Genomic DNA, 14,336 nt, shown 5'->3' on the forward strand with positions numbered 1-14,336 from the left:
ATTCATTTTGGAGTCAGATAAACTTATCAGCTACAGAACTCTGTGCTAATACCCTCTCTTAGCCTCAGGCTCATTTATAAAGTTTGGGTTGTTGAGAGAATTAAATGGGGTAGAACACATAAAGTGTTAAACATTAGCTAACTACATTATTAAAAGCTTAAAGAAATAGAAAGGATTAAAAAGAAAAGTTCATGTGAGAGAATGCAAAAAAGCATAAAAGGATAAAGAGAATAAAATTTTAAGTGCACTACTAATAAACATTATCGATATATATTGACTTATATATGACACATCTTTTTCCCAAGATTAGGTGAGTAAAGTATACCCTTCCCATAAGGCTAATATGGTCAATTACTGAGCAACTGAGTCAATATTTTCCACCTTGGTGTAGAAAAGTCTATATTTTTTGACTCACAATCTGCTGCTTTGTTTCCCAGTGGACGTGGCAACCATGAAAAGGCTTTGAAGGGGTTGGGTGAATGTGGTCTTTAGTATTTAGGTCAGTACTGAACAAAGTTATTAGGCCTCCATCTGCATTTTCTATTTCCTACATAAGCCCTTTCTTCAAAAAGAAAAGCCCCTCTTAGCCCCTGTGATATTAAAAACAGTGCAAATACTATAGGGCAGTGGCAGAAGGTTGTCACGAAAGGTCAGGACAAAGAGCCCAGAGGCTGGGCAACTTTAAGGCTGAGCGAGTGCTAACTGTGCTTCTGGTGATTTTTAGATCCAGATGAGCCACTAGGGTCTTTTTTACTCTGCGGCCTGAGTAAGGCTGCTTAAACCATTAAGTGCTTGAGGAGGAACTACTACTCGGACAGAGAACCAGGAGCTGGAAGACAGCTCACAGATCACTCCTGATGCGTGAGAAAGGTCTGACCCATGATGTGTAATGCTTGTCCAACTTAAAAACAAAACGGTTCACAGTTGAACAAAGATCAGAACTGAAGTTTTCTGCAACCAAGTCCCATTATTTTTTCCCAGAGTCAGAACTAGAATAGAATCCAGGTCTGTCTTCAGTAAACTAAGAAGGCACAGTCCTTGCCTCACTGAACAGAGAGGATGTCTAACAATAGTGTGATGAGCTTACATTTGCTAAGCACCAGTGTTCCTGTGATGCAGCTCATCCAATCAGTACAACAAGCATTACAACAACCCAGGGCGCCTGCGTGGCTCAGGTGGTTGAGTGTTCGACTCTTGGATTCAACTCAGGCTGAGCTCTCAGGGTCCTAGGATTTAGCCCTGCAAAGGGCTCCGTGCTCAGCATGGAGTTTCACTCTCCCTCTGTCCCTCTCCCCCTGCTCTCTCTCTCTCTCTCAAAAATAAGTAAATAAATCTTAAAAAAAAAAAAAAAAATCTCTACAACAATCCTATGATGTAGGTAGGCACTGTTGTTATTCCCAGATGGAAGACTGAGGCAGAGGATGGTAAGTCATAAGCCCAAGTATATACAGTTAGTAAACAGTAGTCAGTACTGGTCGGGATGCAAACACAGCCTATCTGGCTTCAGAACCCAAGCTCTAAACCACTAACTATATTAATACATAACAAAACAAAGCATGAAGTGTCAAGGATGAGCTATAAAAGGGAGACCAACAGGGAAATTTTCTACAGGAATTGAGTTTCAGGTGAGGGTACGACTTTAGTAAGACTTCATCCTACTAAGCACAAATGGGAAGCCCCATTTGGGCTTATAGGCAGGAGAGTGAGATGATCAGGCTGCATTTTATCAAAAGGCCACTCCAGCCGCGGCATGCATTAATAAACTGGAGAACTCAATGAGCCCTAAAGAGGTGATCAGCTAGGAGGCTCAGGGAGCAATGCAAGTAAGGGCCAAGGAGGCCTTGAGCTAAGAGAGAGAGGAGAAGGGTCATCGCTGGATTTAAGAGAGCTTAATGACGTAAGTTAGCAGTGGGCACCAGGGACTGGTTTTATGTTGAGGGAAGGAAGTTACAGAAAAGGTGGAGCCAAGGATAGCCTCGAAGTTTTTCACTTGAGGGACTGGGCAGATGGATGGCACTGCCATGTACTGCACTGGGAGCAGTGTTAGAAGAAAAGGTTTTGGAAGAAGAGGAAGGTAACTTTGGTGTCAGACCCGAGTGTGTGAGTGCATATGAAGCATCCGTGTGAGGTAAAAGGACTACGTCATGTACACCGACAGGTGTGGAACACAGAAGGAAAGTGCAGGATGGATATTACGTACACTGCTTCAGTAAAGTCTTTTTTGGTAAGAGTTAAAATCCTCTCTGGATTTCTTTTGGTTAGGAAAAACAGGAACTAATGTATGTCTTTCATAAAAAAGTGAAGAGGCCTAACACAAACTTCGGAAAGCAGAGGAAACCTGTATTTGAAAAGGAGAATATAGAATGATCAAAGACCTTAGGAACTACAGGTTTGTTTTTTTTTTTAAAAAAAGATTTATTTACCTGAGAGAGAGAGAGAGAGAGAGTGTGTGCAAGCAGGGGGAGGAGCAGAGGGAGAGGGACAAGCAGACTCCCCCTGGGCATTAAGCCCAACCCCATGACCCTGAGATTATGACCCTGAGCCAAAATCAAGAGTCCAATACTTAATGGACTAAGCCACTCAGGCGCCCCAGGAACTACGAAATTTAAAGGTTGGGCAGAAAGATACAATGTAAAGTGAAAAAAAAGGTAAGATGCAAAACACTGAACATGGTGACTAAAAATTTTTCTACATATATACAGGTACATTTAAGAAACAATGGCCTTAAAATAGGTGGAGATTTGGGTAAATTCAGGACATGTAAGACTTGTGACACACGTTTAAATTACGGGGTACAATCTTTCCATAAATGTACTGTATTAAATGGCCACCTGCCTCTCCTGATTCTAATAACCGTTATTTGTATCGGATTGGCTGCTGGTAACAAAGTACCAGACATGAGTGTGACGCAGAGTGTCTCCACTCTTGAGATAAGACAAGATAAGCTATCAGGCTCTTTAGTAACTATAGAGTTGGGACATAAAATCAGTCAAAAAATCATAAAATCAGTCAATAAAAGACAAGTACTTCTTAACCATGTACTCCTATATCTTTGCTATTATAGTGTAAGAACAGAAAAAAATCTGTATTACCTTATACACTTCACTGAAGCCACCTCTACCAAGCAGATGAAGTAACAAATATCTTTCATTTAATGTTGGGTGATCTTTGAACCTTCAGGGTGAGAGAAAAAGACACTTAGGCACATAAAAACACATACAAAAAGGTTCCTTCCACAATAAAGTTCCACCCTCTCTTCTTCTACTTTGAGCTATTTCTTTCTCAGTTACTGTTCTGCTAATTTTGAATTCCATTCTGTATTGCTTCTCGTGCTCCACGTGCACGACTACTTGCAATCTTAACTCTCTGGTGTTCACTAAGCTTAACATTTAGCTGAACATTCAGGTTCAATAACCAACAGCGCTCTGATAAAGACGTACCTACCAACTATTGTATTTCTAAGAGCTTTATGAAATCCTACAACTACTCAGTAGGAATTATTTCCCACAGAAAAATATGCTTTTATATTGGGAGTATGGTTAATCAAGATTTTACAGTAGTACTGACATATGATTAAAAATAATTGTATAAATTGGCCTTCATACATGATTAAATTTTACTGTCTTTGGACTTCTATAAATAAAATTTCAATTTCCAATTAAAAAATGAAAGCTTTAAAAAGAACCTTAGAAAAAAAATCACTCACAGATAATACTCTTATTATTATTTAACATTTATTGCTCCTGCTATATATTAAGCATTCACATGTATTAACTCATTTATTTCTCAACCAACCCTACAAAGTAGGCCTTGCTACCATCTCTTATTTTATAGATGAGGGCACTACTGCACAGAAAGGTTAAGTAACCTTGCTCAGGTCAACAGTTAATACATGACTGGGCTTAGTGGAAAAACATGATTCCAAAATGTACACTCTTGAAATTAAAAAACAAAACAAAAACCAAAACAATGATAGCTTTATTAATTCCAGGTGTAAATATATTTTATTATTTTACTCAAAATCAATTGGCTATAGCTTTGACAATTTCTTTTCTTGAAAAATTTATTAATAAGACAGATTTCTGGGGCGCCTGGGTGGCGCAGTCGTTAAGCGTCTGCCTTAGGCTCAGGGCGTGATCCCAGCATTCTGGGATCGAGCCCCACATCAGGCTCCTCCACTAGGAGCCTGCTTCTTCCTCTCCCACTCCCCTTGCTTGTGTTCTCTCTCTCGCTGGCTGTCTCTGTCAAATAAATAAATACAATCTTTTAAAAAAAAAAAAAAGATTTCTGCTAAGTTTTTGTTTTCGCTTTTTTTTAAAGTAAACTCTACCTCCAGTGTGAGGTTCGAACCCACAACCCAAGATCAGAGTCGCAAGCTCTACTGACTGAGCCAGCCAGGCACTCCCCTGTTTAGTTTTAAAGTGAAATGTTAAAGCTTTAACAATTAATTTTCATCAAGTGGACTAAATCATACCCACAAATAAGTCTGAACATAATTTTCAGAAGAGACAACTGTAAATTAGTTTTGTCCTATCTACTTTATTAGAATTTCCATCTGGTACATTTTGGGTTATTCCATAACTATGTTATTTCATTCACCTTATGCACAGGAAGGATCTGTATATTTATGAACATAAATACAAATGATCATGAATAGGCCTTCTTTTAAGCAAGACATTTATAGTTCATAAGAGAAACTGGCCATTTCCAATTGCAACATTCATATTAGGTCATGAAGCTTTAAATGACATGACAAATCTTATAAAGTATAAAAAGATACTCTTCCTCTCCTCTACATTAAATCCAAGTAGTGCGTTGCTTAATTTCTATCTTTGTCATAAAGCTCCCACCAGTCCACAGTTATTTTCTCTTCGAGTTCCTTAGCATTTAATATTTATGGCACTCATTCCAATAAGCAAGGATGACAGAGGCTATAACTTAAACTTCTACTACAGTTTTTGCATAAATTCAGTTAATTGAAATAATTTTTCCTTCACTATTGTAATATTAACTTTGGTATTCAGTCAACAAATATTTATTTTGGGCCTAGCATGTGCCAGGTACTGGTCTAGAATCTGGGGATATAGCAAGAATAAAACTAGGTCTCTGCTCTCATGTAGCTTACATTCTAATTGAGGAGACAGGCAATAACTGAAAAATATAACTAATTCCAGGTAGTGATAAATGCTATGAAAATATAAAGCAAGTCAAGGATACTGAGAAGGGGATGGAGTGGAGGCGAAGACAGGTATCTTATACAGGGTGGCTGAGGGACAGCCTCTCTAATCATCATTTGCAGTGAAGTAAGGAGTAAGCCACTCAGATATTTAGAGGAAGAACACTTCGGGCAGAGGAAATAGCAAGCACAAAAGACCTGAGTTGGGATTGTGCTAAATAAACATGTTCGGGGCGGCTGGCTTGTGTACAACATATAAATGAGGGGAGGACAGCGATGGGGGTGGTGAGGGGGCCAGAGACCAGATCATACAAGGCCTTCGGAAAATGGGAAGGATTCTGGATCTTTTTCTAAGTGTTCTGAGAAGCCCCCCAACAAGGAAATATTGTGTTTACGCTCTCCACAGGGGAGAAAAAACTTTTTATCACGTAAAACTGTAAAATATGAATAATGACTTACTGCGAATTATCTTCATTATTTATTCTTTTGAGCTCTCGAATGTGAAGATTTCTGACTCTTTCCAAACGTTCAAGTTCTGCCTGGATTTCTGCCTCTTCCTGAAAATGAAGAGAGGGGACTATAACAAGCTCAATTTATTTGCAATATAAAAAAGATATTTTTACCCATGCATCAATTTTTTACAGTGACGGGAAGAATAGTATATTATAAAGTACCACTGAGTTAAAAGACCAAAGTGCACTTTCCAATGCCTGAAAGATGGAAAGAGATAAGGCAAAAGCCTATTTCAAGAAACCATCCTCCACACAAAAATCTATACCTAATGAGACGCTGAGTTTTATTCTGTACTACAAGAAATCTATTTTTATAATATCTAAACTGAAAATGACTGCAAGGTAGTTGAGGCTGACTTATAATACAAAATGAGATGAAAGTTTTATTTCTGGTACATCCCAATTTTAATTTAAGAGGGAATAATTTAATAATACAAAACAAATGAATGAAGGTATTTTACAATAGTCAAAAAAGGAAGAAAGGAAGAAGACAGAACCACCGATTATTTCTAGACCTTACAATGTTTGAAACACACACACACACACAATCTGACCACCACTGCAATCTTAGAGACTCTACAACAAAAATTATACAGATAGCTGTGGTAGATCCTCAGTTATCCGAGCAGCTCTAGGCAAATCCTAAAGAAAGTCAACATTCAATATAAACATTTTGATAAATATTTTTCATGTCTCAAAATATACAATTTTGAGGACATTTAAAAAAAATCACACCCCAAATAACCACCTCTCTTACACATCTTTTTGTCAATATAAATTTGAATACTACATAAGGGACAGATAAGGATATACAAAATTTTGGTGGAAAATTCTAGACATGCCCAATTTTATAATATTTCTGAATATTTGTTGAGTAAATAAACAAATACAAATTGCCTTGACCTAAATGTGTATCCACTACCATTATAAATCTATACTTCATGGAACAGAGGTTGTTTTTTAATATTACACTTAAACATCTCTGTATTATATTAGCTCCTTTTCTTCTAATGATTTATCTTTGATTCAAAAAACCCTTTATCTAAAAAATAATTCTAAAGTTTACCTCAAAAATGTAAGTATCATTTCATTCCAAAGCAGATAATAAGAGGCATAAAGGGTATAACACCTTTATCTAAGGCTTAAACGGAAAGGAATTCTAAGTATGATAAAGAAAAACAAATATTCACAGATTAAAAAAAACTAAATCTAAGTATGTTGTTTGTATTCCACTTGACTCTTGAGGTTATTTTTATTATTTTAAAATGAAACTCAACCAACTACTTGTTGCACAGATATTTAATATGGAGTAGGCATCAGATGATAATAGAAACTGTCACAGTAAATTTAAATGAAGGCAAACCTTTCTAGAATTTTGGGGAGAGTTTTAAAAAAATACACTGAACAGACTGTCTTAATTTAACTGAAATTTCCTTACTTAATACAGCTTCAGTCACAAATATTTTTTATTTTAATGAAAAAAGGTAATACTCTAGGGGATTATATAAAAATAGATTAAAAACCTTTTGGAACAAGACTCAAATCACAGCTTAGTTGTCTTAATTTATAAAGATATATAAAGTAGAATTAAGAAACTGGCTATATAGGTATGTCCATGAGTATGAAAAAATTCAAATTCATTTATATTACAGAACTTACAAAGTGGTAACCTTTTCTTTCCATATTACTAATATTTGCGGTCTTAAAAACTTGCCATTAATTTGATTCTCACACACGTAGGAAGCTACTAAACACTTGGAGGCTGGTGGAATTTTAAATATCTGATAAAACCATGAAATGTCTAATTATTAGGATACCTACTGAAATAATTGTTTTAACTTTTATTTGAAATTGTGGTATGGGGATACTATTTCAAAAGAGAAGTTATAGAAATTAAATTTTACTGAGTCAATAAATATATAATCATGAGATTCAACTAGACTATTGATACAATTACATTTGCTTAATATTTTTTGGTAATCTTCAGAGGTCTATACAATGGCGGTAACCAACACTGCAAAATAAAAACTTATTAAAGTAAAATGTAGGTCTGTGTCAGTTAAGCAAACTTTTTTTGTCCTCTACAAAACTTGACCAGATATGTCCCATAAAATCTTACAATCTAAAAGCACAGGCAAGCTGCATTTGGTTTGAATTATAAAGTTTACAGGAAAAAACAAAATGTCAGAAGCACTAAGAAGAAAAAAAAAAGCTGCATCTTCTGTATTTAAGAGGAGATGTCAAGTAAAGGAACTATAACCAAATCTTTTTTTCCTAATAACCAACTCTTATATATGGATAAACATAACTCTTTCATAGTCAGTGAAATACATTTACATCTTCCATATTGTAATTTAAATACTTATTCCACACATCTTGGACCTTAAACCAAAGTGACACACTTCTGGGGGAAAGATAATTCTGCAACTCTTAAACCCCATTAGGAAAAAAAAAAAAAAAGTATACATACTCTTATGGACTGAAGGTTTGTGTTCCCCTAAAATTCATATTAAGCCCTAAACCCTAATGTGATGGTATTTGGAGATGGGGCCTTTGGGAATTAGATTAGGTCATGAAGGTGGGGACCCTCATGATGGGATTAGTGGCTTTATACGGAGGGAGAGAGAGAGGTCTATCCCCCCTACTCTGTCCCCTCTTTGTGGGAGCACAGATAATAGGACATGTGAGGACTTGAGAAGGCAGCCATCTAAAACCAGGAAGAAATAGATCCTCACAAGAAACTGAACCTGCTGGATGGACCCTGATCTTGGATTTCCACCTTCCAGACTGGGGGAAAATTAATTTCTGTTGTTTAAGACACCCAGTCTATGGTATTTTGTTATGGCAGCCCAAGCAGATTAATACAAATACTTTCAGGGAAATGTTAGGGCAATACGGCCTAGTACCCTTTCTTTATATAAAGGGGCAAAGCCCAGTTTTGGTATGGCCCCAGGGTGCAACAGTCTAGAATACAGTAGTCTCATCAACTGATATATATTTAGTGCAGTCATTTCCAAAGATCTATCCTGTAGACTACATTCTCCTTGCTTGAGATTGACATTAATCTCTGGGCTGTCCTCAGAATTAATCATTTTCACAGGGCTCAGGCAAAGCAAGTATAACCCAGGCTCATAACTGATCTGAGTTCATTATGAAATGGAATCCTCAAACCCATTGGCAAAACTAGGCCAGATTACTAAATACAAGAGAGATAATCCAACTAGATAGATTGGTTTAATAATACCAACTTTCAATCCTCAAGTCATCCACTAGCTGAGCAGTTAAAGCAGAGGTCTAGAAGAAACATGAGTAAGGACAGACTTTGAGAGAGAGAGGTAGGTTTGGTGATCACATACAGTAAAAGGACACAGCTCTTTTCTGTTTAAACAGGAAGATACAGCAATGGACAATTAAGCAGTATTTACTACAGCTATTTTAACAGTATTTTAAAATAAGCTCTTAATATTCTGAATTAAAACCCAAGTCATACAAGTATACAACAGATCTCAATACTGTCTCACTGCTTAACCTGCAAAACATACCACCTTCCAAAACTTTTACCTTTTAAAAATTTATATGGAAGGCAAATTCCACAGCAACTTAACCTTCAGCAGAAGTTTGACACAGAAATGCTTTCTATTTGTAAGCAAAGTAATTTCTGGCAACTTAATATCCCCGTGGCTGGACTTTCTAAGCCAAAGTCAGTAATAGAAATATAGAATCTCTGTAAAAATGCCAGGTTAAAACTGGTACGTGGCTTTTTGTGCATTTCCCATAATGGCGATTTTTAAAACAGCAATTACTAAAAGAAAGGTGGGGTGTGTAGGCATTAAAGCTATAAAGCTTGAAAAGTTATAAAATGCATTTTCACATGTAAAACTGATACGTTTCCTGAAAAAATTAAACATACTAGTTTAAACTTCTTTAACAAATCTTGAATATGTTACGTTATATCCACAAAAAAAACCCCTCAATTTCAATAAAGCCAAGATAAGATAGAAAGCATTTTGATATATCATTCTCAGCTTGCCTAAAATCAATGAGAGTTGGTAAAAAGGAAATTCTATATAGTATATTATGAAGTGGTAGAAGAAGAGAAAAGCGTTATCACTTCACACAGTCTATTCAACAGCACTATAACTGAACTAGGAAAACTAGTTCAGAATAAGGTTTCAAAAAGTTTAACTCCAAATTCATTTTAGTAATATGAACAATATTAATCCGGCAAAAGTTGGTATCCGCAGGTCCTCAAATTTTTTAAATTCATAAACTATAATATCATCCTAAAAGTTTGTCACCAGGAAAGTGAAAGGTAAAATTAACAAAGGCACTATCAGAAGCTAATGGAGAGAAAGGGCAGCGCAGAAAAAAAAGAAGAAAATCATTAACAATTTACTTCATCTTTATCCCTGTTGCAATGTCCCCAGATTATTTCTATTACATGCTTTCAAATACTTTAAATATGGATATGAGAGATATGAACTATTGGATTTCCAACCAACAAACCAAAAAACCACACAGATAAAGCAAGTCTGAACTTCCAGAGATCAGTGTTGAAACTATTGCCCATAACCCTCTTTTTGCTTGAGTATGATTATGTAGATTGAAAACTGGGAAGGAGGAGGACAGGGGACAAAAATTATGAAATTCCTGGGGTGGGGTTGGGGGGCTGGGTCATTTCTAACTACATAATGCTCCCTCCACTCCCCTCCCCAGTCACTGAGCTGGTTATTACTGATAGGAGCATACTGTAGCTCCCTCAGATGGATTTCACTGGCTTAGATAATTATTTTAGAACCTTCATGTTTTCTTCTCTCTACATTTCCTTCTTTTTTAGGGGGAGGGTGTGGGGTGTGGAGGTGGGGGTGGTATTTTATTCTCTCTTCAAAGGCGTAAATACGTACATTAAAACCCCTAACTGAGAATAACTGTTAAAATAGGCAGGTTTTGATTCTGTCAGTTCCCCCATTCTATTTAAACAAGACAAAATAAAACCCTTCCCAGCAGTAAATAAATGTAACAATTCAACTGACTGGCAAAATTTAAATATTTAGTACACTTCTTGAAAAAGAAATTACAGCTGCTGCTGCTGTATTAGAGATTCCTTGATGTTAAGCACGAAGCAAGGTGCTGGCTCCACACCGTAGCACAGAACAGGCATCACGCCTTACAGCAGTCTAGTCCTCCGCACTGCCCGGTTCCTTTGAACCTTCTTCAGGATTTGGGTGGATTCACAGATTTTTTTTTTTTAAATATGAAAAGATTTAACTTTCTACACAATGATGGAAAGAGACTAGCGACTCTCTTGACGCACCTGAATATACAGGTGACCCTTGAACAACACGGGTTTAAACTGCACGGGTCCACCTACAGGCAGATTTTTTTTCAAGAAATAACATACTGTAAATGTTATTTTCCTCATAATTTTCTTAATAACATTTTTCTCTAGCTTACTTTATTGTAAAAATACAGTATATAACACATATAATATAGAAAATTTGTGTTAATTGACTGCTTATGTTATTGGTTAAGTCTTCTGGTTAACAGTGGGCTATTAGTAGTTAAGTTTTGGGGGAGGCAAAAGTTATATGCAGCGTTTTGTGCACATGGGGGGGATGAGGGTTGGTGCTCCTAACCCCTGCATTGTTCAAGGGTTAACTGTAAATGCCCGGAGTTACAGTTCTTATTGGGAAGGGCCAGTGGCCAAGCAATTGTTTTCTTTTTTTGTGAAATAGTGATCTTTAGACTGAATTTACAAGCACGAATTAAACTCTGCTCTAACCAATGGCTAACATGACTTCTAAAATTCTCTCCAAATTAAAAAAATTCCATTCCCTATAAAACTGGATTAATATTAAACATTACAGAAGCAAAACACATTTTACCTCAAATTCTCATACTGGTAATTGAAAATCTACTACCAAGTTAAGATGTATGACTGCAAATGAAGAAACACAGAGCAAGTAATGTTTATGGATTCATAGTAAGAGCAGGAGGTAAAATTTGAACACTGGGAGTTTTCCTATCTACAGCCAGTCCCATGTTCTCTCAGCAGTCATCTTTTATAGACGACTACTCATTTTTAAAAGGGAAACAGTAGTAAGAACAGAATGTCAAGTTTAGAGTTCTAACACTCTTCTTGGCACTTTTCTTGCCCAAACATGCCAAGAAGTCAGGAACCTCATAACATTCTTCATGGGCTTCATCATGACCTTTTCTACTCTAGTGTATTTTTGCCAGACTTCTACTGAAAACTACTGCCTTATAAAAGTAGTATCTTTTCTTATGTTCTAGAGAAATATAATGTACAGTGTGGTTGGCTTTAATTGAGAGAATTCCCAAGAGATTTCCCCTAGACATTGCCATGAATATAAAGGTGAACACACAGATTTAGAGATTAAGTCTTCTAGAATTATACTGCTCATTATTCTCATATTTTTATTCAAACCTAAGTGACAATAAATGTCACATACGCAAATTTATTCTTTGTGGTTATACTAAGGATTTGATAAATTAGATGACAATGGTATTCTAGAAAGAAAGACCAAAGGAGATATCAAACTTCAAGAATATTTGGGGGTCAATTCACCTAAAACCAATGCCCTGTATTCTCCACTGTTCAAAAGGCTTGTAGACAATCCATTGTCTTCCATTTCAACTAGTTGCATGGTCCACTGGGAAGGAGTGAGAAAAGAGCTGTGTGCTTGTTCTTGACCTGTAAAGATTTCATCATGGAAGATTAATACTGATGCTGCTGCTGCCTGTTACTGGTTGTTTCTCTTTGCAGGTGCCAATATCGGTCAGAGAACAGGATTTCAGTGGTAGAGTTGTTGCTATACTGTTATCTCTTCAGAACGGAGGCACAAGGAGAGATGAATGCCACATCGCAAGGAGCAAAGGAGAGAGAGAGAAAGAAATGGTGTCAGGTGGCATGTTGGATGTGATTTTTGTTTTAGTAGAGATTGAGATGACTGCAAATTGTTTAGCTGATTCCTTCGGTCTGCAAAGATACATTTGTGTTGGTGCTGATGATTCTTGACTAATCCTGTTTCAATCACAAATTGGTTATGTTTTTCAAAAAAAACTTCCAGCACTTATATTCAGGATTTATAAAATCTCTCTCCCTCTCTCTCTCTCTCACTCTTTCTCTTTCTCTCCCTCTCACTCACACACACAACCCAAAAAACAAACATTAAGGCCAATCCCTGTTAACACTATTTAATATTCCATACTGAGATGTCAAATTTTCTATATACATTATTTTCTTCAGCTGATTTAATCAAATATTTTAAATCTAGAAGATGACAAAACTTGAAGACTAAGTAAAGAGCAACACACATCTGCATGCTGTTCACCACACACACCTGAGTAACAGCAGTGGCAAGACATAGTCATTAGTCCTAATAACTTTCAGAATTCTTATTTCCTCATCATTTTGGGATACTATGATGGGTAACTTATATCATTTAAATACTGGCTACAGACAGAATCTATTACAAGGATGATAGTTTTTCAGGGCTTTTAAAAAAAAGTTATTTGTGTTAATTTAGTAATAATCCTAGAAAAGCGTATCCATGTAGTTTTCTTCAATTCCAGAATAATGATCTGAACTATACAAACAACAACCTAGCAGAACTCCTCACATCAAAAAGATAAATTCTAATAACTAGAATTAACCAAAGACCGGTATCAAAACAGGATCAACCATAAAAGCTAACTGGCACAGAATCTGTTAGTTTCCATAAATCCACAGATTCCACACGTGGCACATGTACATAGAATGGGATAGTTAGTAGCCTTGCCTCAAATAACCAACATTTAAAGATAGAAAAGTATTCCTGCTGCAACTATAAGCTTTTAATAAGGGATAACTGGGTAAGTTTGTACATAATCACTACCAGAAAAAAGTTATTTTTTAAAAGCTGTTTTGGGAATAATTTGCATAGTCTCCATATATTTTATTACACAGTTCTTCTCTGTTCTATTCTTTTAAATTCTTAAGCTACATAAAAGGCAAGATTATGTTACAGAGTATCTATAGTTTTTATTAAAAACTGTGCTTTTTCTGTTGATCTTTAAAAATAAATTTAGAGTGAAAAGCAATATATCAGCTAATAAGAAATATTCTAGCTGATGTAACAGTCATTAACAATACTCAAGGAAAATAACATGTGAGGGAATGAGAGTATTTGTGTGTGAAAAACTTAACTGATCTCCTTTATCTGCAATGAAAATGAAGCATGTTTCTAAAAAAAACAAAAAGCAAACACTGCCACTATTCTAAGACAGATGCAAAGAAAGCTTTAAGTGAATTAATTCTTCTGAATACGAAGAATCAACTTGCTATCTAAGTACAGCAGAAGAACTGTAGGAATAAGTGTATAGGTACTGTCACTGAAATGCGAGTGGAGGAAGGTTCATGTTTGGCTTCGCCGGTTACTAGCTTTATTAATTTTAACAAAACATAGGGAGAAGATGTTGGCATTCAAAAAGTTAATGTTAATGTTCACTCCAGAATGGTTAAAACTTCAAAGTCCATAAAATGTAGTATCATGCTCCTGAAATGAGAATTTGAATCGTGCCTGTATCAGGCAGAGAATGGAAATAAATCAATCATTTAGTGAATGAGTAAGCAATGACTTCATAAA

At 36.0% G+C, this 14,336-nt stretch overlaps 1 protein-coding gene across 1 annotated transcript in view; it reads right to left on the reverse strand.

Annotated features, from left to right (window-relative positions):
• The window catches only part of TLK1 (tousled like kinase 1), a 137,940-nt gene that overhangs the window by 13,263 nt on the left and 110,341 nt on the right, over window positions 1–14,336 (reverse strand). Inside the window, exons 13-14 of the mRNA XM_026492580.4 lie at window positions 5,636–5,733; window positions 3,093–3,174 (exon numbers count right to left, since the gene is read on the reverse strand). Coding sequence (XP_026348365.1) covers window positions 3,093–3,174; window positions 5,636–5,733 — 180 coding nt within the window. The remainder of the gene's footprint in view (window positions 1–3,092; window positions 3,175–5,635; window positions 5,734–14,336) is intronic.

The sequence above is a fragment of the Ursus arctos genome, unplaced genomic scaffold, assembly GCF_023065955.2.
Source record: "Ursus arctos isolate Adak ecotype North America unplaced genomic scaffold, UrsArc2.0 scaffold_1, whole genome shotgun sequence".
In the NCBI taxonomy this organism is placed as follows: domain Eukaryota; kingdom Metazoa; phylum Chordata; class Mammalia; order Carnivora; family Ursidae; genus Ursus; species Ursus arctos.